At 45.4% G+C, this 24069-nt stretch overlaps 1 protein-coding gene, 1 long non-coding RNA gene and 1 pseudogene across 7 annotated transcripts in view; 1 reads left to right on the forward strand and 2 right to left on the reverse strand.

Annotated features, from left to right (window-relative positions):
* Positions 1–3526: 3526 nt before the first annotated feature.
* Positions 3527–4335, forward strand: LOC116526437. The gene is made up of 2 exons (XR_004258156.1): positions 3527–3999; positions 4052–4335. It is a non-coding gene; the product is annotated as an uncharacterized LOC116526437 (long non-coding RNA).
* Positions 4336–4441: 106 nt separating this feature from the next.
* Positions 4442–24069, reverse strand: part of BFAR (bifunctional apoptosis regulator) — a 47792-nt gene continuing 28164 nt past the window's right edge. For 4 of the 5 annotated variants that reach the window (XM_032242713.1, XM_032242714.1, XM_032242710.1 and 1 more), the window contains 4 exons: positions 20073–20217; positions 11032–11205; positions 8286–8488; positions 4442–5266 (listed from right to left, as the gene is read on the reverse strand). In XM_032242713.1, the coding sequence (XP_032098604.1) occupies positions 5074–5266; positions 8286–8488; positions 11032–11205; positions 20073–20217 (715 nt within the window). In that variant the 3' untranslated portion in view covers positions 4442–5073. The remainder of the gene's footprint in view (positions 5267–8285; positions 8489–11031; positions 11206–20072; positions 20218–24069) is intronic. The other variant, XM_032242712.1, reaches the window with a different exon arrangement.
* Positions 16922–17681, reverse strand: LOC116526435 (annotated as a pseudogene). Its single transcript, XR_004258155.1, has one exon. The product of XR_004258155.1 is annotated as a 60S ribosomal protein L9 pseudogene (transcript).

The following is a 24069-nucleotide window of genomic DNA, read 5'->3' on the forward strand; positions in this document are numbered from 1 at the left end:
GTGTCTTTTTTTTTTTTTTTTTGAGTCGGAGTTTCGCTCTTGTTACCCAGGCTGGAGTGCAATGGCGCGATCTCGGCTCACCGCAGCCTCCGCCTCCTGGGTTCAGGCAATTCTCCTGCCTCAGCCTCCTGAGTAGCTGGGATTACAGGCACGCGCCACCATGCCCAGCTAATGTTTTGTATTTTTAGTAGAGACAGGGTTTCACCATGTTGACCAGGATGGTCTCGATCTCTTGACCTTGTGATCCACCCGCCTCGGCCTCCCAAAGTGCTGGGATTACAGGCGTGAGCCACTGCGCTCGGCCTGGAAACTTCAATTAAAATATCTGTGTTAGGATTGGATGAGGTGGCTCATCTCAATGAGGTGTAATCTCAATACGTTGGGAGGCTAAGGAGGGAGGACTACGTGAGGCCATGAGTTCAAGACCAGCCTGGGAAACACAGCAAGACTCAGTCAGTATAAAAAAAAATCAGTAAGGCGTGGTGGCGTGTACCTGCAGTTCCAGCTACTTGGGAGGCCGAGGAGGGAAGGTAACTTGAGTCCAGGAGTCCAAGGTTGCAGTGAGCTATGATTACATCACTGCACTCCAGTGTGGGCAACAGAGCAGGACCTTGACTCAAATAAATAAATAAGTATCTGTATTAGATACCATTTTATAGATTGACAATTTTTAGATATTGGAGCTATTTTCTGTTTCCATTAGTCGCTGTGGTGAGGATGCTTGTAAATAAATCTTCACCACTCCCACCCCCATAACCTATTCTTCCTTAGTCCAGATTTGCAGAAATGGCATTTTTTGATCAAAGGGTCTGATTTTTTTTTTTTTTTTTTGCTATGGAGTCTCGCTATGTCACCCAGGCTGAAGTGCAGTGCCTCGATCTTGGCTCACTACAACTTCTGCCTCCTGGGTTTGAACGATTCTCCTGCCTCAGCTTCCCAGTAGCTGGGACTACAGGCGAATGCCACCATGCCCAGCTAATTATTGTACTGTTAGTAGAGATGGAGTTTTGTCATGTTGGCCAGGCTGGTCTTGAAATCCTGACCTCAGGTGATCCGCCTGCCTTGGCGTCTCAAAGTGCTGGGATTATAGGCATAAATCACTGCGCTTGGCGGGTCTGAAAATTTTATTTGAGACAGGATCTTACTTTATCACCCAGGCTGGAGTGCAGTGGTGCAATCTTGGCTCACTGCAGCCTCAACCTCCTGGGCTCATGTGATCCTCTCACGTCAGCCTCCCAGGTAGCTAGGTCTATAGGTGCATGCCCTCACATATGGCTAGTTTTTGTACTTTTAGTAGAGATGAGGTTTCACTATGTTGCCCAGATTGGTCTCAAACTCTTGGGCTCAAGTGATCTGCCCGTGTCAGCCTCCCAAAGTGTTAGGATTACAAATGTGAGCCACCACAGCTAGCTGGGTCTGAGTATTTTTTTTTAATTTTAATTTTATTCATTTATTTTTGAGACTGGGTTTTGTTCTGTTGCCAAGGCTGGAGTGCAGTGCCACAATCTCGGCTCACTGCAACCTCTGCCTCCTGGGTTCAAGTGATTCTCCTGCCTCAGCCTCCTGAGTAGCTGGGATTACAGGTGTGCACCACCATGACCGGCTAATTTTTTTCATATTTTTAGTAGAGATGGGGTTTCACCATGTTGGCCAGGCTGGTCTCCAACTCCTGGCCTCAAGCAATCCACCCACCTTCGCCTCCCAAAGTGCTGGGATTACAGGCATAAGCCACTGCCCCCAGCCTAGTGTTTTTTTATTTTTTGGAGTCTCACTGTATCACCCAGGCTGGAGTGCAGTGGGGCAATCTCGGCTCTCTACAACCTGTCTCCAGGTTCAAGGGATTCTCCTGCCTCAGCCTCTGGAGTAGTTGGGATTACTGGCACCACCACCAAGCCCAGCTCATTTTTTTTGTTTTGTTTTCTGAGTCTTGCTCTACCACCCTCAGCTGGAGTGCAATGGCAAGATCTCGGCTCACTGCAACCTCTGCCTCCGGGTTTCAAGCAATTCTCCTGCCTCAGCCTCCTGAGTGCCTGGGATTACAGGTGTCTGTCACCACACTCAGCTAATTTTTTTTTATTTTTAGTAGAGACGGGATTTCACCATGTTGGCTAAGCTGGTCTCAAACTCCTGACCTCATGATCCACCTGCCTCAACCTCCCAAAGTGCTGGGATTACAGGCGTGAGCCACCTCGCTCAGCCAATTTTTTTGTATTTTTAGTAGAGACAGGGTTTCACCATATTGCCCAGGCTTATCTTGAAATCCTGACCTCAGATGATCCACCCACCTCAGCCTCCCAAAGTGCCAGGATTATAAGCATGAGCCACCGCATCCAACTCGGACTATTTTAGACACCCCCCTTAGATATACCCAGCCTGCTATGATTGTGAGGGTGCCTGTCCCTCCTGCTGGCGATAAGGAGTCAGCTCCTGCCCCGCCTGTTTGCTCTAGGCCATGTCTTTGCCCTAGTCCCGGAGCAAATCTGGGTATTACTCATCTCTGAAGCAGGGCGTGGGAGCAGGTGGGGACAGTGTAGGAAGCCATGGGGTGGAGGTGGGTGACCCAGGCCCAGCTCTGCCAAAGCCAGCCAGCACCAGCTTGGCGAGTTTTGCCAGCCAGCCTCCATCTATTCACCTGTAAAGGAGGATTCTGGCAACCTCTAGAAGGCATGAGACCAGGGATTTACAAACACTGCCATGTCAGTGTCCCTGGGAGGTCACAAGCATTAAATAGGTCAAATCAAGCAGCCCTGGGGCTTGATGAGAACACACAATGAGGAAAAAAACATTTTCCCTTAGGGTGGCTCCTTGGCTTAATATCTGGGTCAGGCTGGGGGATTTAAGCATGTCTAGAGGATTTTTTTTTTTTTTCCTGAGAGTTTCACTCTGTCGGTCTATCTAGAGTGCAGTGGTGCAATCTCAGCTCACTGCAACCTTGGCTTCCCAGATTAAAGTGATTCTCCTGCCTCAGCCTCCCAAGTAGCTGGGACTACACGTGCATGCCACCACAGCCAACTAATTTTTTGAATTTTTAGTAGAGATGGGGTTTCACTGTGTCAGCCAGGATGGTCTTGATCTCCTGACCTCGTGATCCATCCACCTCAGCCTCCCAAAATGCTGGAATTACAGGCATGAGCCACTGCATCTGGCTTTTTTTTTTTTTTTTTTTTTGTGATGGAGTCTTGCTCTGTCACCCAGATGGACGGCAGTAGCGTGATCTTGACTCACTGCAACTTTTGCCTCCCGGGTTCAAGTGATTCTCCTGCTTCCGTGTTTCAAGTAGCTGGGACTACAGGTGTGCGCCATCACGCCTGGCTAATTTTTCTATTTTCAGTAAAGACAGGGTTTCACCACGTTGGCTAGGCTGGTCTCGAACTCCTGACCTCAAATGATCCATCTGCCTCGACCTCCCCAAGTGCTGGGATTAAAGGTGTGAACCATACTTGACCTATGACTAGAAGATTCTATCCATCAATGCAGTTTTTTTCTGTGTATTTTCTAGAAAATCGCTTTTTCTCTACATATAGGTTTTATCTGTAAAAAAATCTTTATTTTTATTTCAAGTAATTTCTTCAAACTTCCAGATGCAAAGTTTGAATAAAATCTTCACTCAAAGATACAAAGGGTTAATGAACGGTACGTGGAATCACAAGAGAATATTTTGGATGCAGGCCTATTTCTGCAAGTCCAGTCTTCCTAGATGACATCTCACAACTGCTGTGTTCACACTGGAAGGAAATAAAAGGCTATAGTTCACCTCATTCCATATTTATAATTATAGCACTTGGTGTAATTATACCTGCTGTTTTATACATCAGGATAGGACAATAAAGATTATACAGTGTGAGGTCAATTTACAAAATGTTTCCTTAAACAAAAGGACTATCCTGGAATTTATTTTACAGATGAAATTTTTCTTTTTTCTTTTTGGAGACCGACTTCCACAGTCACCCAGGCTGGAGTGCTGTGGTGCAGTCTTCTGTCCTGCAGCCCCCGCCTCCGGTGTTTAGGCGATTTCCAATTCTAACCAGCTGGGATTACAGATGCGTACCAGGGTTTAGGCGATTTCCAATTCTAAGCAGCTGGGATTACAGGTGTGTACCACCATACCCGGTTAATTTTTGGATTTTTAGCAGAGGCGTGGTTTCATCATGTTGGCCAAACTGGTCTGGAAGTCCTGGCCTCTAGTGATCTGCTGGCCTCACAATCCCAAAGTGCTGAGATTACAGGCATGAGCCACTGCCACAACAATTTTAAATAGCATGGAGGCCACTCAATCTAATAGGAACTGCCTTCCATGCACCGTCTGACATCCCTCAATCTCTCCATTCAGAGAAAGGGATCCAGACCTTCAATGACTTCCATAAAGCAAAACAAAAACAAGCCCTGTGACTAAGTCTAATCACCACTCTAGGCTCAAACTGAATGCTTTGAGAGGTTTTTACTCTGAATCCTAGCAACTCTTCAATAAGACAGAATTGTTGACTGAATTTTGGGTTTTCTTCAGTTTTTTTTTTTTTTTTTTGATGAGCTTTGTATCATATATAGCATCATTCTTCTGTATTTTTTTCTTCTTCTGTATTTTTTATATGCAACTCTCTATGCCTATGACAGAATTTTATCCTTGTTTTCCTAAACTTGACTTAGAGGACGGGCCAGGACCCCACAAGCCTGGTCTCGGGCTCCGAGATCTGGGATCCTCTGTCAGTCACTGATGTTGGGGAGGGGACTCATGTGGCACCCGTCTGATGTCACCCACACCACGTCCACTGAGGACCCTGAGTCTTGCCAGCCGTTGGGGACTGAACCTCCCAGTCCCTGTGAGGAAGGTGGCTGGGTGGGCAGGGCTGCTGCTGTGTCAGCCAAACAGACAGTCCTCCCTGCAAGGATGTCAGTCCCTGATGACGCTACCCACAGGCCGAGGGGGAGGACATGGTTGGAGCGTTTGACATACAAAGCAGCACCTTGTTTTACTGGGGGTAGAAAATAGGAATTCCGCTCCCTGCCTCACCCCACTTAAGCATCAAAGCTCAGACATCGGTGGAACTTGAAGAGTCTGAGACTGGGCAGTGCCAGTCACAACACTTGGGTTTCCAGACGTCGGACTTCCTTGACCACAAGATCGATGTTAATAATTGGGTTAAAGTACAGGGCCCAGTAAAACAAACAGTTGCAAACAAATTGAGGGATGAGGGGCCAGAACATGGCCACGAAAAGCCCCTGCGTTGATACTTTCCAGAAATGGCTCCACATCCTCTGAGGCACAGTCCTGAAACAAGAAGAGAGGCAGTTCAGAGGCTGAACTGGAGGCGCGTCTCATGACCACAACTAGGAGTCCGGGCCCTGGGCCTTTTCTCGGTGCTCTCTCGTGGCTGCCCGTGCTGAATGGCCTTGTCTTCTGTCCCCGGTGCCTGAGGCCTCTGCCTACTCAACCTATCTTCAACTCCCAGGACGTGACCGAGAGGGAGCTTCTTGGTTCCCACACCGGATGAGGCCTCCCTGTGACAGCCTCAACTTCACCTGCTTCATCGCTTTGTTACACTTACATCTATTTTTTTTTCTTTTGTGACAGGGTCTCATTCCTTTGCTCAGGCTGGAGTGCAGTGGTGCAAATGTGCCAACTGCAGCCTCGACCTCCAGGTCTCAAGTCATTCTCCTGAGTCGCTGGGATCACAGGCACACATCACACCTGGCTTTTTTTTTTTAATTTTTAATTTTTTTACTTTTAGTAGAGACAAGGTCTTGCTATGTTACCCAGGCTGGTCTCAAACTCCTGGGCTTAGGGAATCCTTCCACCTCAACTTTCCGAGTAGCTGGGACTATAGGTGTGCACCACCTCACCCAGTTAGTTTTTTTATTTATCTTTTTTCTTTTTTGTTGTAAGCACATTGAGTGATTTTAAAATTTTATTATTATTTTTGCTAGATTTTTTTATTTTTAATAGAGAAGGGGTTTTGCCACATTGTACAGGCTGGACTTGAACTCCTGGCCTCAAGCAACTCTCTCGCCTGCCACCATGCCTGGCCATCTATTTATTTTTTATTATTTTTTATTTTTTTGACACAGAGCCTTGCTCTGTTGCCCAGGCTGAAGTACTAGAGTACAATGGCTCGATCTCGGCTCACTGCAACCTCTGCCTCCCAAGTTCAAAAGATTCTCCTCCTTCAGCCTCTTGAGTAGCTGGGACTACAGGTGCGTGCCACCAGCTAATTTTTGTATTTTTAGTAGAGATGAGGTTTCACCATGTTGGCCAGGATGGTCTCGATCTTGGGATCTCATGATCTGCCTATCTCGGCCTCCCAAAGTGCTGGAATTACAGGCATGAGTCACTGTGCCCGGCCTCTGGCCATCTATTTTTTAACATACATATTTTCTCTGCTAGGCTGTAGGCCTTCACAGTATAGACTGTCTTCTTTACCAAAAGATCTGCCATGCCCAGCAGAGAACCAGGAGTACAGCAGGGGCATAAATATGCATATTGTGTATAAATAAGTGAGTTTGCTAAATGGAAAGAAATGAGGGAGATTCTTTTTTTATTTTTACCTAGTGAGTCACCACTGGAAAGGTGAGGGAGATTGCTGGGTTCTCAGAACCATTCATAAGGCTTCGAGTCACAGAATGTCAAGATGGAAGGCTGCAAGGGTGGCAGTGTTACTTCTGCCTGTCCAGCTACTATCCTTTTCTTCTGGAAGCAGCTTCTAAGTTGTTTTTTTTTTTTTGAGACAGAGTCTCACTTTGTTGCCCAGGCTGGAGTACAATGGTAGAATCTTGGCTCACTGCAACCTCTGTCTCCCGAGTTCAAGTGATTCTCTTGCTGCAGCCACCCAGGTAACTGGGATTACAGGTACCTACCATCACACCTGACAAATTTTTGCATTTTTGGTAGAGATGAGGTTTCACCATGTTGGCCAGGCTGGTTTCAAACTCCTGACCTCAGATGATCCACCCACCTCGGCCTCCCAAAGTGCTGGGATGACAGGTATGAGCCACCATGCCTGGCAACAGCTTCTAAGTTTTTTGTGATTCTCTCTCCTTTGTTCTTTTCCATGCGGTCTGTCTGGGTAAGGCTGAAGCCAGCCTCTGGTTGTAGGGTGAGCCCATGCCCAAGGCCTGGGGTAGCACCACAGGATTGGGGTGACAGATTGCAGTGGGCATGTGACCCAGGTCTGGGTCCATCAGAACAAAGGCGCGTGAGCCCTGAGACCTCTTTGAGTGCCACGGGGAAGGAAGTGCTTTCTTTCTGGAGGTTTGCTAAGCTGCACAGATCAAAACCTGGAGTGGAGTAGCCAAGGGCCCTTACATGAAGAGAGCTGCCTGAAGCAGAAAATACAAGAACAGTGCCGTGAGGGACAGAGAAAGAGTCAGGTCCTGGTGACAGCGTTTGGGTCTCAGGGTCCAGCCACGCTTGAAGCCTAAGTTATTATTATCCCAGTTGGTGGCATATCAGGATTAGAACTCATGCCTACAGAAATCCCTATGAGATCTCTATATGCTCTACCTTACTGCCATTTTTTATAAAGCATCCTGTGGAGACCAAAGCAACTCTATATTGGATGCTAATGGGGCATGGTGGCATGGTGACTGCGCATTAACTCTGGTTTCGGGGAAGCCTCTAAGATCTGTGGTTTATCTATTGTTTCTTGTGTAAGAGCACATACTTCACGTAAATCCTGGCCTTAGGTTAAACAGACTTGATGTTCTCTTGATGTTCTTCACATAAATCTTGACCTTAACAATTGTTCTGCACATCCCTTCTGAAGCATGTATGCCCCTTCCCTACATATACAAGCTCCGGGTCTGGTTATCCACCATCTTGTCCCACTACCACCCAAGACACAGACAGGGCTTCTGTTTGCAAGGCCTTATTAAATGTTTCTTGCTGAGAAACTGAATTTGTCAGCTTCTTTCTTCAGCCTCTTGGCTTCCTGATTTAGGGGTTAGGTTAGCACAGGGCTGCCTATGTTAAAACAGAACCTTTTCTACTCATTTGCTTATTCCTTGATTATTAAAATCCTTTGAACCCCTCCCCCTGAAATTAAATGGTATGTTATTGCATAGAGGTATGACATACAGAAAAATTCTTTTAACAATGAGCACCACAACTCCCACCCCCAAAACACAAGGTAATTGTCCTATTCACTACTGAAGCTGGGTTTCTCAACCCAGTATGAGGGGTCTGGATGGATGGAGGATTTATTTCAAGTTTGAGAAATACTTCAAAGAGGATCTTTCCTTCATTTGGTATTTCTTTCCTATCCCCTGTTATGACACCATTAAAATATACTTACTTCAGTTCACTTCTCGACCAGATTCTCCAAAAGGAGAATAATTCCAGAACTGAGAGTAACATAGCATTGATGATGAGAAACCGTGATGTCCAATAATGGACCTCCAGCCAGTCCCAAGCAAACTCGGCAATCAGCTGGTATGGAAGGAAGGAGTATTTGACCAGGAACTCTCTCCACTGCTTCCACGTAGGCTCCTTAAGATCCTTGAAAAATACCACAACAGACACAAAAAGTCACGAGGACTGAATTTTACACAAAATACTGTGATGGTCAGGCTAGGCACAGTGTAATCCCAGTGTAATCCCAGATCACACCTGTAATCCCAGTACATTCGGAGGCCTAGGTAGGTGGATCACCTGAGGTCAGGAGTTTTGACTGGCCAACAAGGTGAAACCTCGTCTCTACCAAAAACACAAAAATTAGCCAGGCATGGTGGTAGGTGCCTATAATCCTAGCTACTTTGGAGGCTGAAGCAGGAGAACAGCTTGAACCCGGGATGTGGAGGTTGCAGTGAGTTGAAATCACACCACTGGACTCTACCCTGGGTGACAAAGGGAGACTCTGTCTTAAAAAAAAAAAAAAAGTTGTGATAATCACAGTGAGTTCTACATTGATTAAAATGCACACACATGGCTGGGCATGGTGGCTTGTGCCTAAAATCCCAGCACTTTGGGAGGCCAAGGCAGGTAGATCACCTGAGGTCAGGAGTTTTGAGACTAGCCTGGCCAACATGGTGAAACCCCGTCTCTACTAATAATACCAGAAAAATTAGCTGGGCATCATGGCACATGCCTGTAATCTCAGCTACTTGGGAGGTTGAGGCAGGAGAATGGCTTGAACCTGGGAGGCGGAGGTTGCAGTGAGCCGAAGTCTCGCCATTGCACTCCAACCTGGGCGACAAAAGTGAAACTCCATCATCTCCAAACAAACAAACGTACACATACATCCAAAAATCTAAAACGAAATTTCCATCCAGCAACTCATCTTACAATAATTAATCTTTTTTTTTTTTTTTTTTTTTTTTGAGAGAGTCTTGCTCTGTTGTCCAGACTGGAGTGCAGCGGTACTATCTTGGCTCACTGCAACCTCCACCTCCTGGGTTCAAGTGATTCTCTTGTCTCAGCTTCCTCAGTAGCCGGGATTAAAGGCGTGCACCAACACACCCACCTGGCTAATTTTTGTATTTTAGCAGAGAAAAGGTTTCATCATGTTGGCCAGGCTGGTCTCTAACTCCTGACCTCAGGTGATCCGTTCATTTCTGCTTCCCAAAGTGCTGGGATTACAGGCATGAGCCACTGCGCCCAGCTGTAATTAATCTTAAATGAAGTAAATGTTAGCAAAAACATTGAAATAAAATGTTTGTCACATAACTGTGGCAGCTCAGAAGTAAAAATCTAAGTATGAATTATGAATAAACTGAAATAAATTTAAATTAACCAGTGTTTTACTCTCCAATCACTGCATAGGTAGCTTGAGCCATTTCCTGAATTCAACATCAGCTATGGTAGGATAATGGTAGTTTGTGGGAAAATTACAAACATTCCCTCCTCCCTCCAAAGTAATTTTTTTGTGGTGGTGGGAGGACAAGCTTTTTTTACTACAAACATTAGCAGATAAAAAATTAGCCTGATGAGGCTGAGTGCAGTGGCTGATGCCTATAATTCCAGCACCTTGGGAGGCAGAGGCGGGCAGATCACTAGGTCAGGAGTTCGAGACCAGCCTGCCCAATATGGTGAAACCCCATCACTACTAAAAATACAAAAATTAGCCGGGTGTGGAGGCGCGTGCCTATAATCCCAGCTACTCGGGAGGCTAAGGCAGGAGAATTGCTTGAAGCCAGGAGGCAGAGGTTGTGATGAGCCAAGATCATGCCATTGTACTCCCGCCTGGGCAAGAGAGTGAGACCCCTTCTCAAAAAAAAAAAAAAAAAAAAAAAAATTTTGCCTGATGAAGAGGCAGGGGCTGCTAGAGATGGTTAAAACTGAAGAGTTGGGTGCCAGGTGCAGTGGCTCATATCTATAATCCCAACACTTTGGGAGGGCAAGGTGGGAGGAATGTTCGAATTCAGGAGTTCAAGACCAGCCTGAGCAACATGGTGAAACCCTGTCTCTGCAAAAAATGCAAAAATTAGCTGGGTGGTGGTGGTCCCCTATAATCCCAGCTACTTGGGAGTCTGAGGCGTGAGGATCACTTGAGCCCAGGAGGTCGAGGCTGCAGTGAGCTGTGATTGTGCCACTGCACTCCAGCCTTGGAGAGTGAGACCCTGTCTCAATCAATCAATCAATCAAAATAAAGGTCAGGCTCTCTGCACAGCCACTCTGGTGAGATTAACAGCAAGTGGAAGCTAGGTAATTAGAGGAGGACTGTTCAAGGGAGCTGATTAGCAAGCTTCAAACTATATTCAAGGCTGAAACCAGTTAGCCAGGCACTTCATTGTAGTGTTTACAACGGTCTTTGCGGGGGAGGGGTGGGGGAAGATCTTTGGAGATTTCGAAATTCTGTTTCAATATTTATGGGTGTGGATTATATTTGATGATTCCTCTATCCACGTGACTTGATATGAACTGGTCAGAAGGACTGGCCCCAAGAGTATCAAAGCAAAGGATATCACTCTCAAATGACTTACCAGATATTCTGAGGGAATTCATGGGTCAAACTGAAGAAACATGGCACCCATGGTCGGTAGCAATCTCTGCAAATAACTCTACAGTGGAATAACTTTATTCCAGGCACACTGCAGACCTACCAGAAGCTTGGTGATGATGTCCTCCCTAGAGCTGTCTTCTTGCAGAGGGCAGATAGTGTGGATGAAGGGCAGGAAGGTGTCTGTGTAGTCAAACAGGTACAGGTAGAGCAGACCCAGCCTGGGGGAGCTCTTGAGGGCGTATAGCAGGAACAGGGACCTGCCTGGGTTCACAGCCTGCAGAGGAGGAGAAGAGCACAGGACCACATTACAACCATGACAGCCAGCTGGCCACCCACGCTCCTTCCATCTCTGTCTCAAAAAAAAAAATAAAAATAAAAAAAATAAAAAAAAATTCAATTTATTTGATTCTTAATAGCATCAAAATAAAATGAGCACTTCACCACAGAAGATAGAAGGATGGCAAATAAGCACGTGAATGCAAATTAAGTAAGAAATGCAAATTAAATCCCCAGTGCCCAGTGAAGATCACTGCATCCCTGTTGTAATCGAGAGGGCTGGGAGGGAGAGCTTAACAGGGGCAGAAGGAAACTTCTGGGAGTGACAGATATGTTCCCTATCCTGATTGTGGTGATGGTTTCATGGGTGTGCATATGTCAAAACTCATCACATCACACATTTTAAGTAGGTGTATATCAATTTTACCTCAATAAAAACTGTTAAAACATTCAATTTACCTGATGCTATTAATGACTTACTGTTAGATTTTTAAAAAGTGTGATGATTATGGCATTTTTAAAAAAGATTCTTTCTCTTTAGAAATGCATACTACAGGGTGGGTGTGGTGGGTCACACCTGTAATCCCAGCACTTTGGGAGGCCCTGGCAGATAGATCACCTGAGGTCAGGGGTTCAAAACCAGCCTGGCCAACATGGTGAAAGCCTGTGTCTACTAAAAAAAAAAATCAGCCAGGCAGGGTGGTGGGTGCCTGTAGTCCCCAGCTACTTGGGAGGCTGAGGCAGGAGAACTGTTTGAACCCAGGAGGCGGAGGTTGCTGTGAGCCAAGATCACACCACTGCACTCCAACCTGGTGACAGAGCGAGACTCCAATCCAAAAAATAAATAAATAAATAAGAGATACCTTAGCCTCCCAAGTTCTGGGACTACAGTTGTGGGCCACCACACCCACCTAATATTTGTATTTTTAGTAGAGACAGGCTTTTGCCATGTTGGCCAGGATGGTCTTGATCTCCTGACCTCATGATCCGCCCACCTTAGCCTCCAAAAGTGCTGGCACTACAGGCGCGGCCCACTGTGCCCGGCTATATCTGAAATATTCTAAAGTGAAAGATTTTAAGAAAAGATCCAACTTGGCCAGGCGCGGTGGCTCACGCCTGTAATCCCAGCACTTTGGGAGGCTGAGGTGGGCGGATCACGAGTTTGGGAGATTGAGACCATCCTGGCGATGTGGTGAAACCCTGTCTCTTAAAAAAAAAAAAGAAAGAAAGAAAGGAAAAAAAGAAAAGATCCAACTTATGAAATGGCAGATTTCCAAGCCTGGGGTAAGAAGGATACAGAAGTAACCTGACCATCTTGACACATGAGAAGGGAAACTATCAAACATCAACAAGGCCACATCAATAAGAACTCAGTAAGGCCAGGCATAGTGGCTTACTTATGCCTGTCATAAAAGCACCTTTGGGAGGCCAAGGTGGGAGGACTGCTTGAAGCTAGGAGTTTGAGAAAGCCCAGGCAACAAAATAAGACCCAATTTCTATAAAAAAAAGAAAATCAGGAGTAGTGGTGTGTTCCTGTAATCCCAGCTGTAGAGTGACAGATGGATCACTTGAGCCCAAGAGTTTGAGGCTACAGTGAGCTATGATCCAGCCTGGGTGACAGAGTAAGACCCCATCATTTTTCCTTTTTGGTGGAGTTTTGCTCTTGCTACCCAGGATCGAGTCTTTTCCTCTTTCTCACTAGAGAGAGAGCTGTTTTCTTTTCTCTTTCTTTTGCCTATTAAACCTCTGCTCAACTTCTTGTGTGTCTATGTCCTAAATTTTCCTGGTGCCAGGTGACAAACCCCGGTTATTTACCTCAGACAAAGTAATATTGAAGACTGTTTCAATACCCTGTGCCTGTAGTTTATTTTTATTTTTTAGAGATTAATGCTGAAATATTTACCTATGAAAAATATAGCTGTTCAATTTTTCAAAATAATCAGGGATGGGAGAAGTTGAGGTATTAATGAAGTAAATGTGGCTCTGAGTTGCTTTTGCTTGTGGGGTAAATGGTAGCTTTTTTGCTGTTGTTTTTTGTTCTGTTTTGTTTTTTTCTGAGATGGAGTCTCACTCTGTCACCTACACTGGAGTGCAGTACACTCACTCTCAGTTCACTGCAAACTCCGCCTCTTGGGTTCAAGTGATTCTTGTGCCTCAGCTTCCCCAGTAGCTGGGATTACAGGCATGCACCACCACGCCTGGCTAATTTTTGTATTTTTAGTAGAGATGAGGTTTCACCGTGTTGGCCAGGCTGGCCTTGAACTCTCGACTGCAGGTAATCCGCCCACCTTGGCCTCCCAAAGTGTTGGGATTAAAGGAATGAGCCACTACATCTGGACAGATGGCAGTTTTGTACCATTATCCTGCTTTTGCATATTAGGAATTTTCCACCATAAAAATTTTTGGTATGTTTGTTTGAGATAAAGTCTTGCTCTGTCGCCCAAGCTGGAGTACAATGGCATGATCTCAGCTCACTGTAACCTCTGCCTCACAGGTTCAAGCAATCTTGCCCCAGCCTTCCAGGTAGCTGGGCTTACAGGCATCCGTCACCATGCCTGGCTAATTTTTTGTATTTCTAGTAGAGACAGGGTTTTGCCATGTTGGCCAGGCTGGTCTCGAACTCCTGACCTCATCTACCCATCTCAGCCTCCCAAAGTGCTGGGATTACAGGTGTGAGCCACCACGCCCAGTCAAAGTTTTTTTCTTTTTCTTTTTTTTGAGACAGACTTTTACTCTTGTTGCCTAGGCTAGAGTGCAGTGGCACGATCTCAGCTCACTGCAACCTTAGTCTCCAGGGTTTAAGCGATTTTCCTGCCTCAGCCTAAGTAGCTGGGACTACAGGCGTGCAGCACAACGCCTGGCTAATTTTTAAAAAAGTTTTAGTAGAGATGGGGTTTCACTGTGTTAGCCAGGATAGTCACAATCTCTTGACTTTGTGATCTGCCCACCTTAGCCTCCCAAAGTGCTGGGATCACCAGTGTGAGCCACTGTGCCTGGCCAAAGTTTGTTTGTTTTTTTTTTTTTTTTTTTTTAATTCAACTTCTGAAAATATCTTAGTATCTTAAATGAACTATCTAGACATACATGGGAATAGTTCTTTATCCTAAACGTGTTTCCCAACCTTTCTTTATCACCCCCTGAAAAGTCTTTTAAATTTAATTTTATTTTTTTGAGACAAGAGTTTTATTCTTTTGCCCAGGCTGGAGTGCAGTGGCATGATCTCAGCTTACTGCAACCTCTGTCTCCCAAGTTCAAGCAATTCTTCTGCCCCAGCCTCCGGAGTAGCTGGGACTACAAGCACATGCCACCACACCCAGCTAATTTTTGTATTTTTAGTATAGAACGGGTTTCACCATTTTGGTCAGGCTGGTCTCGAACTCTTGACCTCGTGATCTGCCCACCTTGGACCCAAAGTCCTGGGATTACAGGCATGAGCCACTGCTCCTGGCCAAGAAGTCATCTTTTAAAGACATTTTTTCACAAAATCCCCTCCCCCTGAAATATTAATCCATGGGAATACCACCTGGATTATGTTTATGTGCTGTAGGCTTATGGAGGGCCACACTTATTGTAACAGCTAAGACTTTTTCACTCCCCAAGAACTAGGCTTTGCCCCACTGGGGGCAACCCTGCTCTCCCTGGGGTCACGTGCTCTAAAATAATGTAAGTCCCATGGCCAGGCACAATGGCTCACGCCTGTAATCCCAGCACTTTGGGAGGCCAAGGCAGGCATATCATGAGGTCAGGAGTTCGAGACCAGCCTGACCAATATGGTGAAACTCAGCCTCTACTAAAAATTAAAAAAAAAAATTAGCTGGGCACAGTGGTGCATGCCTGTGATCCCAGCTACTCTGGAGGCTGAGGCAGGAGAATTGCTTGAACCCAGGAGGCAGAGGTTGTGGTGAGCGGAGATCATGCCATTGCACTCCAGCCTGGGCAAGAGAGCAAGGTTACATTTCAAAAACAAAAAAATACAAGTCCCAGGAACAAAGCCTGTCCAACCTGATCACAGTAAGGACAAGAGAAAGGGAGGTAGCCAGGTCGCATGTCTATGGGTCTTGTGTCGGTATGAGTGTGGAACCAAATGATCCAACTCTCGGCTACTTCTCATCAGCTAAGGGGGAACACCCCACTACCCAGTGAGGTGAGCATGATGATAGCATGGAAGGGAACCTTCTCTTTTATGCTGCTGGCTGAGAACAGTGGCATTTAGAAGTTGCACTGGGATACAGGAATCTCTCTGCTAATCCTCAAATCCTGCCCTCAGGGAGGGGATGGGAAGATGAAAGAGCTGAAGGAGCTCCCTAAGGATAAGCTTCTACTTGTGTGGCAAGTCGCCCTGGCTCATGCCTACAATCCCAGCACTTTCGGAGGCCAAGGAGGGCAGATCCTTGACATCAGAAGTTTGAGACAAGCCTGGGCAATATGGTGAAACGCTCTCTCTACTAAAAATGCAAAAATTACCCAGGGGTGGTGGCACATGCCTGTAGTCCCAGGTATTTGGGAGGCTGAGACACAAGAATCCCTTGAAAAACTTGTGAAGTCAAAGCGACAGTGAGCCGAGATGGCACCACTGCATTCCAGCCTGGGCAACACAGCGAGACACTGTCTCCAAAAAAAAAGATTCTGTTACACCAGGACCACAGTCACATTCCCATGTGTTCTGGTTGATATTAAGATTATAAGACTATGTGTATATATTTTAAATCAGGAGTGATTGCTGGATACAAGATTCAAAAATATTCCGCTAGTTAAACAAAAAATTTTTAGAGATGGGATCTCGCTGTTTCCCAGGATGGATTTGAACTCCTGGATTCCTGTGATCCCCCCACCTCAGCCTCTTGAGTGGTTGGGACTACAGGGACATATGCCACTATGCCCAGCCATGTTCTGCCAGGTATTAAAAGCCATCATGAGATTAATATTGGTGACAAAAAGTCCAGAGTTTGGCCAGCTGTGGTGCATCACACCTGTAATTCCAGCAGTTTGGGAGGCTGAGGTGGGAGGATCACTTGATGCCAGGAGTTCATGACCAGCCTGGCCAACATGGTGAAACCCTGTCTCTACTAAAAAAAAAATTAGCTGGGTGAGGTGGCACGTGCATGTAGTCTGAGCTACTCTGGAGGCTAAGGCACAAGAATCGCTTGAACCTGGAAGGTGGAGGTTGCAGTGAGCTAAGGTCACACCACTGCACTCCAGCCTGGGCAACAGTGAGACTCGGTCTCAAAAAAACAAAATGAAAACAAACAAACCTAGTAACACAAAAAATAACAAATATTCTACTTCAGGAACCCCACACCCATTCTTTAAAATATTTGAAACTAGTTATTAAAGTAATACATGCACATAGTAAACAATTTTTTTTTCTTTTTTTGAGAGAGAATCTCCCTCTGTCACCCAGGCTGGAGTGCAGTGGCACAACCTCAACTCACTGCAACCTTTGCCTCCTGGGTCAAGCAATTCTCCTGCCGTGGCCTCCTGAGTAGCTGGGACTATAGGCGCCCACCACCACACCCAGCTAATTTTTGTGTTTTTAGTAGAGATGAGGTTTTGCCATGTTGGCCAGCCTGGTCTGGAACTCCTGGCCTCAAGTGATCCACCCACCTTGGCCTCCCAAAGTGCTGGAATTACAGGTAAGAGCCACCACGCCCAGTCCATAAACAAGCATTTTTTCTTTTTCTTTTTTTTTTTTTTCCAAATTAATAGGTCTCTTATTGCATCATTTAAGTATCACAAGTAGGTCTTAGCTATGATAGGCATCTTGTGTTTCTGTAGCTGGACAACTCTAAGGTCTTACTCATCAGCCTGCTGAACAGTTCCTTTTTCAGAGACATAGATACCATCCAAAAATTTCCGGATATCCTTGTTTTTAACTGTTGTTGCTTGCTGAATCAAGGCCGCTGAATTTGAAACAAGCTCAATGTCATTTCCTTCAAGGATTAATTCATCTTTCTGGGCTTGTGATACTGAACAAGCAACACCTGGTCTCATTCGAACCCTGCGGATGTATTTTTCACCTAAGAAATTTCGGATTTCAACAAGAGACCCATTTTCCTGGATAACGACGTTGATGGGGAAGTGAGCATACACAGACCTCATCTTGTAACGGAAGCCCAGCGTAACACCCTTGATCATGTTCTGTACATGACTACAAATAGTCCGAACGGTAGCCAGTTCCTTTCGGTTACCCCACCATTTGTCAACGCGGAGCCTCTTTTTTTTCTTTCCAAGAAGACTGAGTTCTACATTGATGTGATTGAAGTCCCTCCGCAGGGTTCCTCCGGGGCCCTTCACGATAACTGTGCGTCCCTTCAGAGTCATGTCGACATTTTCTGGAATGTCGACAGTCTGATTGCTGAGAATGGTTTTCATTCTCGCAGTAAACGCAGCAAAGAAGGAACGTCTTTCCTCATCACGTACTTGTATCCCGTAAGGGGAGAGGCCTGCGTCAACAAGCATTTTTTCAAATGTAATAACTCCCTTAACTGACAAAGTTTTCCTTCCCATCCAAATCTCATTTACTGCTGGTAACATTTTCTGTATTCATCCAGAAATTTTCTATGCATATGCAAACATATGCATACATACCTATGTTTTCTAATATGTTTTTCTCCATTTTTAGTTACCAATACATCTTGAACAATCTTCCTTATTTATTTTTTTTGAGACAGAGTCTTGCTCTGTCACCTAGGCTGGAGTGCAGTGGCACAATCTTGGCTCACTGTAGCCTCTGCCTCCCAGGTTCAGGGAATTCTCTGGCCTCAGTCTTCCGAGTAGCTGGGATTACAGGCGCACACTACCACACGTGGCTGATTTTTACATATCTTAGTAGAGATGGGGTTTTGCCATGTTGGCCAGGCTGGTCTTGAACTCCTGACTTCAAGTGTTGTGCCTACTTAGGTTTCCTAAAGTGTTGGGATTACAGGTGTGAGCCACCGCGCCTGGGCGAACGTTCCTTATTAACAAAGAGTCTCCGTCCACTTTTTCAGTGGCTACCCACATGGGTGAGCCTTATTTATTCATCTTGTTCCTAATAAGGGGCACTTAGGTTGTTTTCTGCTCCCTGTAATTAACAACACTGCTGCAGTGAATAACTTGTTTAATGGCTTTCTGTTAATCAAACGTTAGAGTCTCACAATGATCCTGAAAGGTTATTTACCTAGGAGGAAACAGGCAAAGAGAGGTGCAGGTACTTGCTGGTATTCCAACAGGAAGTGTGTCTTGGAGGAGCTGGCCTAGGCAGGCTAGTGCCAGGGCCTTACTTCTTTTTGTTTTTTTGAAACAGGGTCTCATTCTATTGCCCAGGTTGAGTGCGGTGGCTGAGTTATGGTTCACTACAGCCTCAGCCTCCCAAGTGCCTGGCACAGCAGCCTCCTGAGTAGCACCATCACGCTCAACTAATTTTTTTGTGTGTGTGTTTTCTTTTTATAGAAATGGGGTCTTGCCATGTTACCCAGGCTAGTCTTGAACTCCTGGGCCCAAGAAATCCTCCCACCTCAGTCTTCTAAAGTACTGGCATTATAGTTGTGAGCCACCGTGCCCAGCCCAGAACTTCACTCTTTTTGTTTTCGTTCTTTGTTCTTTGTTTTTTTTCCTGAGATGGAGTCTTGCTCTGTCCCACAGGCTGGAGTGCAGCAGTGTTGATCACCATACCATGCTGCCTTCATTCTAAGTGCAAAGGTGTGAAATGCTGGCTTAAGGAGCCAGTGCGGTTTAAATTTAAATGTTACTGACAAATTGTCCTCCAGTGATATTGCAACAATTCAGGTTCCCCAAAACACATGAGCTTCTCTTTCCTTATATTATTATTATTTTGAGATGGAGTCTCGCTGTCACCCAGGCTGGAGTACAGTGGCATGATCTCAGCTCTCTGCAGCCTCCGCCTGTTGGGTTCAAGCAATTCTGCCTCAGCCTCAGGAGTAGCTATGATTACAGGCACTTGCCACCACTCCTGGCTACGTTTTGTATTTTTAGTAGAGACAGGGTTTCACCCTGTTGGCCAGGCTGGTCTGGAACTCCTGACCTCAGGTGATCCGCCCACCTCAGCCTCCCAAAGTGCTGGGATTACAGGCGTGAGCCACCATGCCCAACCTATTATTATTTTGAGACAAGGTCTTGCTCTATTGCCCAGGCTGGAGTGCAGTTGTACGATCATCGTTTATTACAGCCTCAACCCCCAAGGCTCAGGTGATCCGCCTACCTCAGCCTCACTGGTAGCTCAGACTACAGGTGCACACCACTGTGCTCAGCTAACTTTTAGAGAAGGGTTGTGCTTTGTTACCCAGGCTGGTTTCCAACTCCTGGCCTAGATCCCTAGAACTCTATTTTAAAAGCAAATAAAATATTCAGTGTATTTGTTTGTAAAACAAGGCTGGGCACGGTGGCTCATGCCTGTAATCCCAGCAGTTTGGGAGGCTGAGGCGGCCTCCAGATCACATGAGGTCAGGACTTTAAGACCAGCGTGGGCAACTTCCTGAAACCCCATCTCTACTAAAAACATAAATATTAGCTGGGTATGGTAGCATTTGCCCATAATCCCAGCTGCTTTGTAAGCTGAGGCAGGAGAATTATTTGAACCTGGGAGGTGGAGGTTGCAGTGAGCCAGAAAAAAAAGAAGAAGAAAAAATTAGCTGGGTGTGGTAATCCCACCTACTCTGGAGGATTGAACCTGGGAGGCAGGGGTAGCATTGAGCTGAGATTGTGCCACTGGACTCCAGCCTGGGCAACAGAGCAGAACTCTGTCTTAATAAATACATAAATGAGTCAAAAATTAAAAAATAAACTGAAAATAAAAAAATCAACAAAAAATAAAAACAAAAAGCAAAATAGCAATAATAATAACTAAAAAAAAATTAAAGCATTCACCTTATATTCCCAGAGATTCTGGGGGGGCTTCACACCTAATGCTTTTACACGTTCCAGCTCCATAAGGATGGCTCTCCTGTGGCTGCTGTTTTCTATGGTATATGGCGACTTGGAGAATTCTTCCTCTGTCAAAGTTAAAAGCAACCTGTGGAGAGGTAGGAGGAGATTTATTTTGCAATTATATACTGGAAGAAAACTTTCTACACTCAGAGTTCCATCTTACCAACATAAATTCCTTAGGCTTGCGGGATGGTGAGACAGTTCACATTTGGCAGCATTAATAGCAACAAATAATTGAATGCTTACTATTTACCAGTGACTATCTGTAAATACTTTCTTTTCTCTTTTTTTTTTTTTTGAGACGGAGTTTCGCTCTTGTTACCCAGGCTGGAGTGCAATGGCGCGATCTCGGCTCACCGCAACCTCCGCCTCCGGGGTTCAGGCAATTCTCCTGCCCCAGCCTCCTAAGTCGCTGGGATTACAGGCACGCGCCACCATGCCCAGCTAATTTTTTGTATTTTTAGTAGAGACGGGGTTTCACCATGTTGACCAGGATGGTCTCGATCTCTTGACCTCGTGATCCACCCGTCTCAGCCTCCCACAGTGCTGGGATTACAGGCTTGAGCCACCGCGCCCGGCCAAAACTTTCATAAGTTATCACTGATTCGTAAAACAGTTCTTCAGGGTAGATAGCATCCTGCTGCTTTTGTAGGTCAGAAAACTCGCTTTGGTCGGGTGCAGTGGCCCATGCCTAATTCCAACGTTTTGGGAGGCTGAGGTGGGTGGATCACTTGAAGTCAGGAGTTTAACACCAGCCCAGCCAACATGGTGAAACCCCATCTCTACTAAAAGTACAAAACTTAGCCAGGCTTGGTGGCACATGCCTGTAATCCCAGCTACTTGGGAGGCTGAGGCAGGAGAATTGCTTGAACCCAGGAGGTGGAGATTGTAGTGAGCTAAAATCTCGCCCTGCACTCTAGCCTCCAGCCCGGGTGACAGAGTGAGACTCCATCTCAAAAAAACAAAAAAGAAAAAAAAAAGAAAACTCGCTTAGAAAAATAAGGTCATTTTCCCTAAGCATTCCTAGGTCTGTTTTGTTCCTACACCTTTGAGCTTTCAGTTATATGCTCTGACCTCTCACATATTACTCTGCTTTGGTAGGCTGAGGCAGAAGTATTACTTGAGCCCAGGTGAGACAAGCCTGGGCAACACAATGAAACCCTGTCTCTCCAAAAAACCAAAAAATTAGCCAGGCATGGTGGCATGCACCTGTCATTTTAATTACTTGGGCTGCTAAAGCAGAAGGATTGCTTGAACGCAGGACTTTGAGACTGTAGTGAGTTATGATAGTGCTACTGCACTCTAGCCTGGATGACAGAGAGAGACTCTCTTGAAGAAAAAAAAAGTAGCTGTTTTACAGTAGGGATTTACTTTAATAAAAACTATTGGAGATACTGTATCTGGTTTCCTCATCAGAAAACACGAATTCTGGCTGGGGACGGTGGCTCACGCCTGTAATCTCAGCACTTTGGGAGGCTGAGGCGGGTAAATCATCTGAGATCAGGAATTTGAGACCAGCCGGGCCAACATGGCAAAATCCTGTCTACTAAAAATACAAATTGGCTAGGTGTGGTAGCTCGTGCCTCTAGTCCTAGCTACTCAGGAAGCTGAGGTAAGAGAATTGTGTGAAACCAGGAGGCAGAGGCTGCAGTGAGGTGAGATTATGCCACTGCACTCCAACCTGGGTTAGACAGCAAGAATTCGTCTCAAAATAATCTCTGCAAAAAAGGCTAGGGGCAGTGGCTCACGCCTATAATCTCAAGCTTTGGGAGTCCAAGCAGGGAAGATCACCTGAGGTCAGGAATTCAAGACCAGCGTGGCCAATGTGGTAAAACTCTGTCTCTACTAAAAATTAAAAAATTAGCAAGGTGTGGTGGTGTGCACCTGTAATCCCAGTTACTTAGGAGGCTGAGGCAGGAGAATCACTTGAACTCAGGAGGTGGAGGTTACAGTGGGCTGATATCATGGCACTGCACTTCAGTCTGGGTGACAGAGCAAGACTCCGTCTCAATGTAAAAAAAAAAAAAACAAGAAAAAGAAAACACACGAATTCCCCTCCACAGTGATTCATCATTAAAAACATCACTGTAAGCTGGCCAAAGAGCTATTAACAGGCACACATAACTACTGGTTGAGTAGTGTAAATTGATGGTCCTTTTGTGGGTAATTTGGTGATGCTTATTAAATTTCTACAGATTTACTCCCTTTGCCCCAGCAATTCCAGCTCCATTTGTCCTCTAGAAAACTATGCAAAAATAGACTGTACTAACTAAGTAGAGAAATTTTATAACATAATTTTGGGAGAGGTGAATTTCTATGTAAAGCAAATTAAAGTAGGAGCATGTCATTTCCTCAAAAAAGAGTTAAATATTGAAAGCTCAGCGGAGAGGAGGGAAAAAGTCACTGGAGTGGGAGGGGTGGCAGTCAGGCAGCCAGGCAGTGAGTGAAGTGGTGTGTGAAACAAATGAACTAGGGAGAGTGGCTGCTCTTATCACTATGTGATATTATATGTAACACCCTTACTAAGGGGGTGGATACAGATGTAAATATATATGTACATGTATATATACAAACAGATCTGTTTAGTACAATCATATTTTCAGTTTAAAATTTAAAAATACACATTTACATATTTATCTGTATAAGTACTGAAACATCTGGAAAGATGTCTAGCAAGGTAAGTGTTTTTCTGAAGATTAGGATTAAAAAGGTATGTCACTTTCAATATCACATCGGTCTATATTATTATTATTACTATTATTGTTATTTTGAGACTCACTCTGTCACCCAGGCTGGAGTGCAATGGTGCAATCTTGGCTCACTGCAACCTCCGCCTCCTGGCTTCAAGCGATTTCCCTGCCCCAGCCTCCCGAGTAGCTGGGATTATAGGCATGGGCCCCCACTCTCGGCTAATTTTGTATTTTTAGTAGAGACGGGGTTTCTCCATGTTGGTCAGGCAGGTCTTGAACTCCCGACCTCAGGTGATCTGCCCATCTTGGCCTCCCAAAGTTCTGGGATTACAGGCATGAGCCACTGTGCCCATCCAGTTCAATATTATTTTTTAAAAAATAAATATACATTTGCCAGGCATGGTGGCTCATGCCTGTAATCCCAGCACTTTGGGAGGCTGAGGTGGGCAGATTACCAGAGGTCGGGTGTTTGAGACCAGCCTGACCAACATGACGAAACCCCGTCTCTACTAAAAATATAAAAATTAGCTGGGCATGATGGTGGGCACCTGTAATCCCAGCTACTTAGGAGGCCGAGGCAGGAGATTCACTTGAACCCAGGAGGCGAAGGTTGCGGTAAGCCGAGATCACTGCCACTGCACTCCAGCCTGGGAGACAGAGTGAGACTCCATCTCAAAAAAATAAAATATAATACATATTTTTATGTTTTGAAGTAGAAAAAAAATAGAAAAATTAGCCGGGCGTGGTAGCGCCCACCTGTAATTCCAGCTACTTAGGAGGCTGAGACAGGAGAATCACTTGAAACCAGGAGACAGAGGTTGTAGTGAGCCAAGATCACACCACTACATCCCAGCCTGGGTGACAGAGAGACTCTATCTCAAAAAAAAAAAAGAAGAAAGAAAAAAGAATCTGCGCATGAACAATCACAGCATCATTATTCATAATAGCTGAAAAATGGAATTATCCCAAATGTCCATCAACCAATGAATGGATAAATAAAATACAGTATACTCTTACAGTAGAATATTATTCAGCTATAAAAAGGAACAAAGTATCTGAACAGTGCAACAAAACACAATTAAAAAAAAAAAAAGAGAACAAAGTGGTTGGGCATGGTGGCTCATGCCTGTAATCCTAGCACTTTGGGAGGCTGAGGCAGGTGGATCACAAGGTCAGGAGTTCAAGACCAGCCTGGCCAACACAGTGAAACCTCGTCTCTACTAAAAATACAAAAATTAGCTGGGCGT

The sequence above is a fragment of the Sapajus apella genome, unplaced genomic scaffold (genome assembly GCF_009761245.1).
Source record: "Sapajus apella isolate SASKATOON/1434 unplaced genomic scaffold, GSC_monkey_1.0 scaffold51, whole genome shotgun sequence".
In the NCBI taxonomy this organism is placed as follows: Eukaryota; Metazoa; Chordata; class Mammalia; order Primates; family Cebidae; genus Sapajus; species Sapajus apella.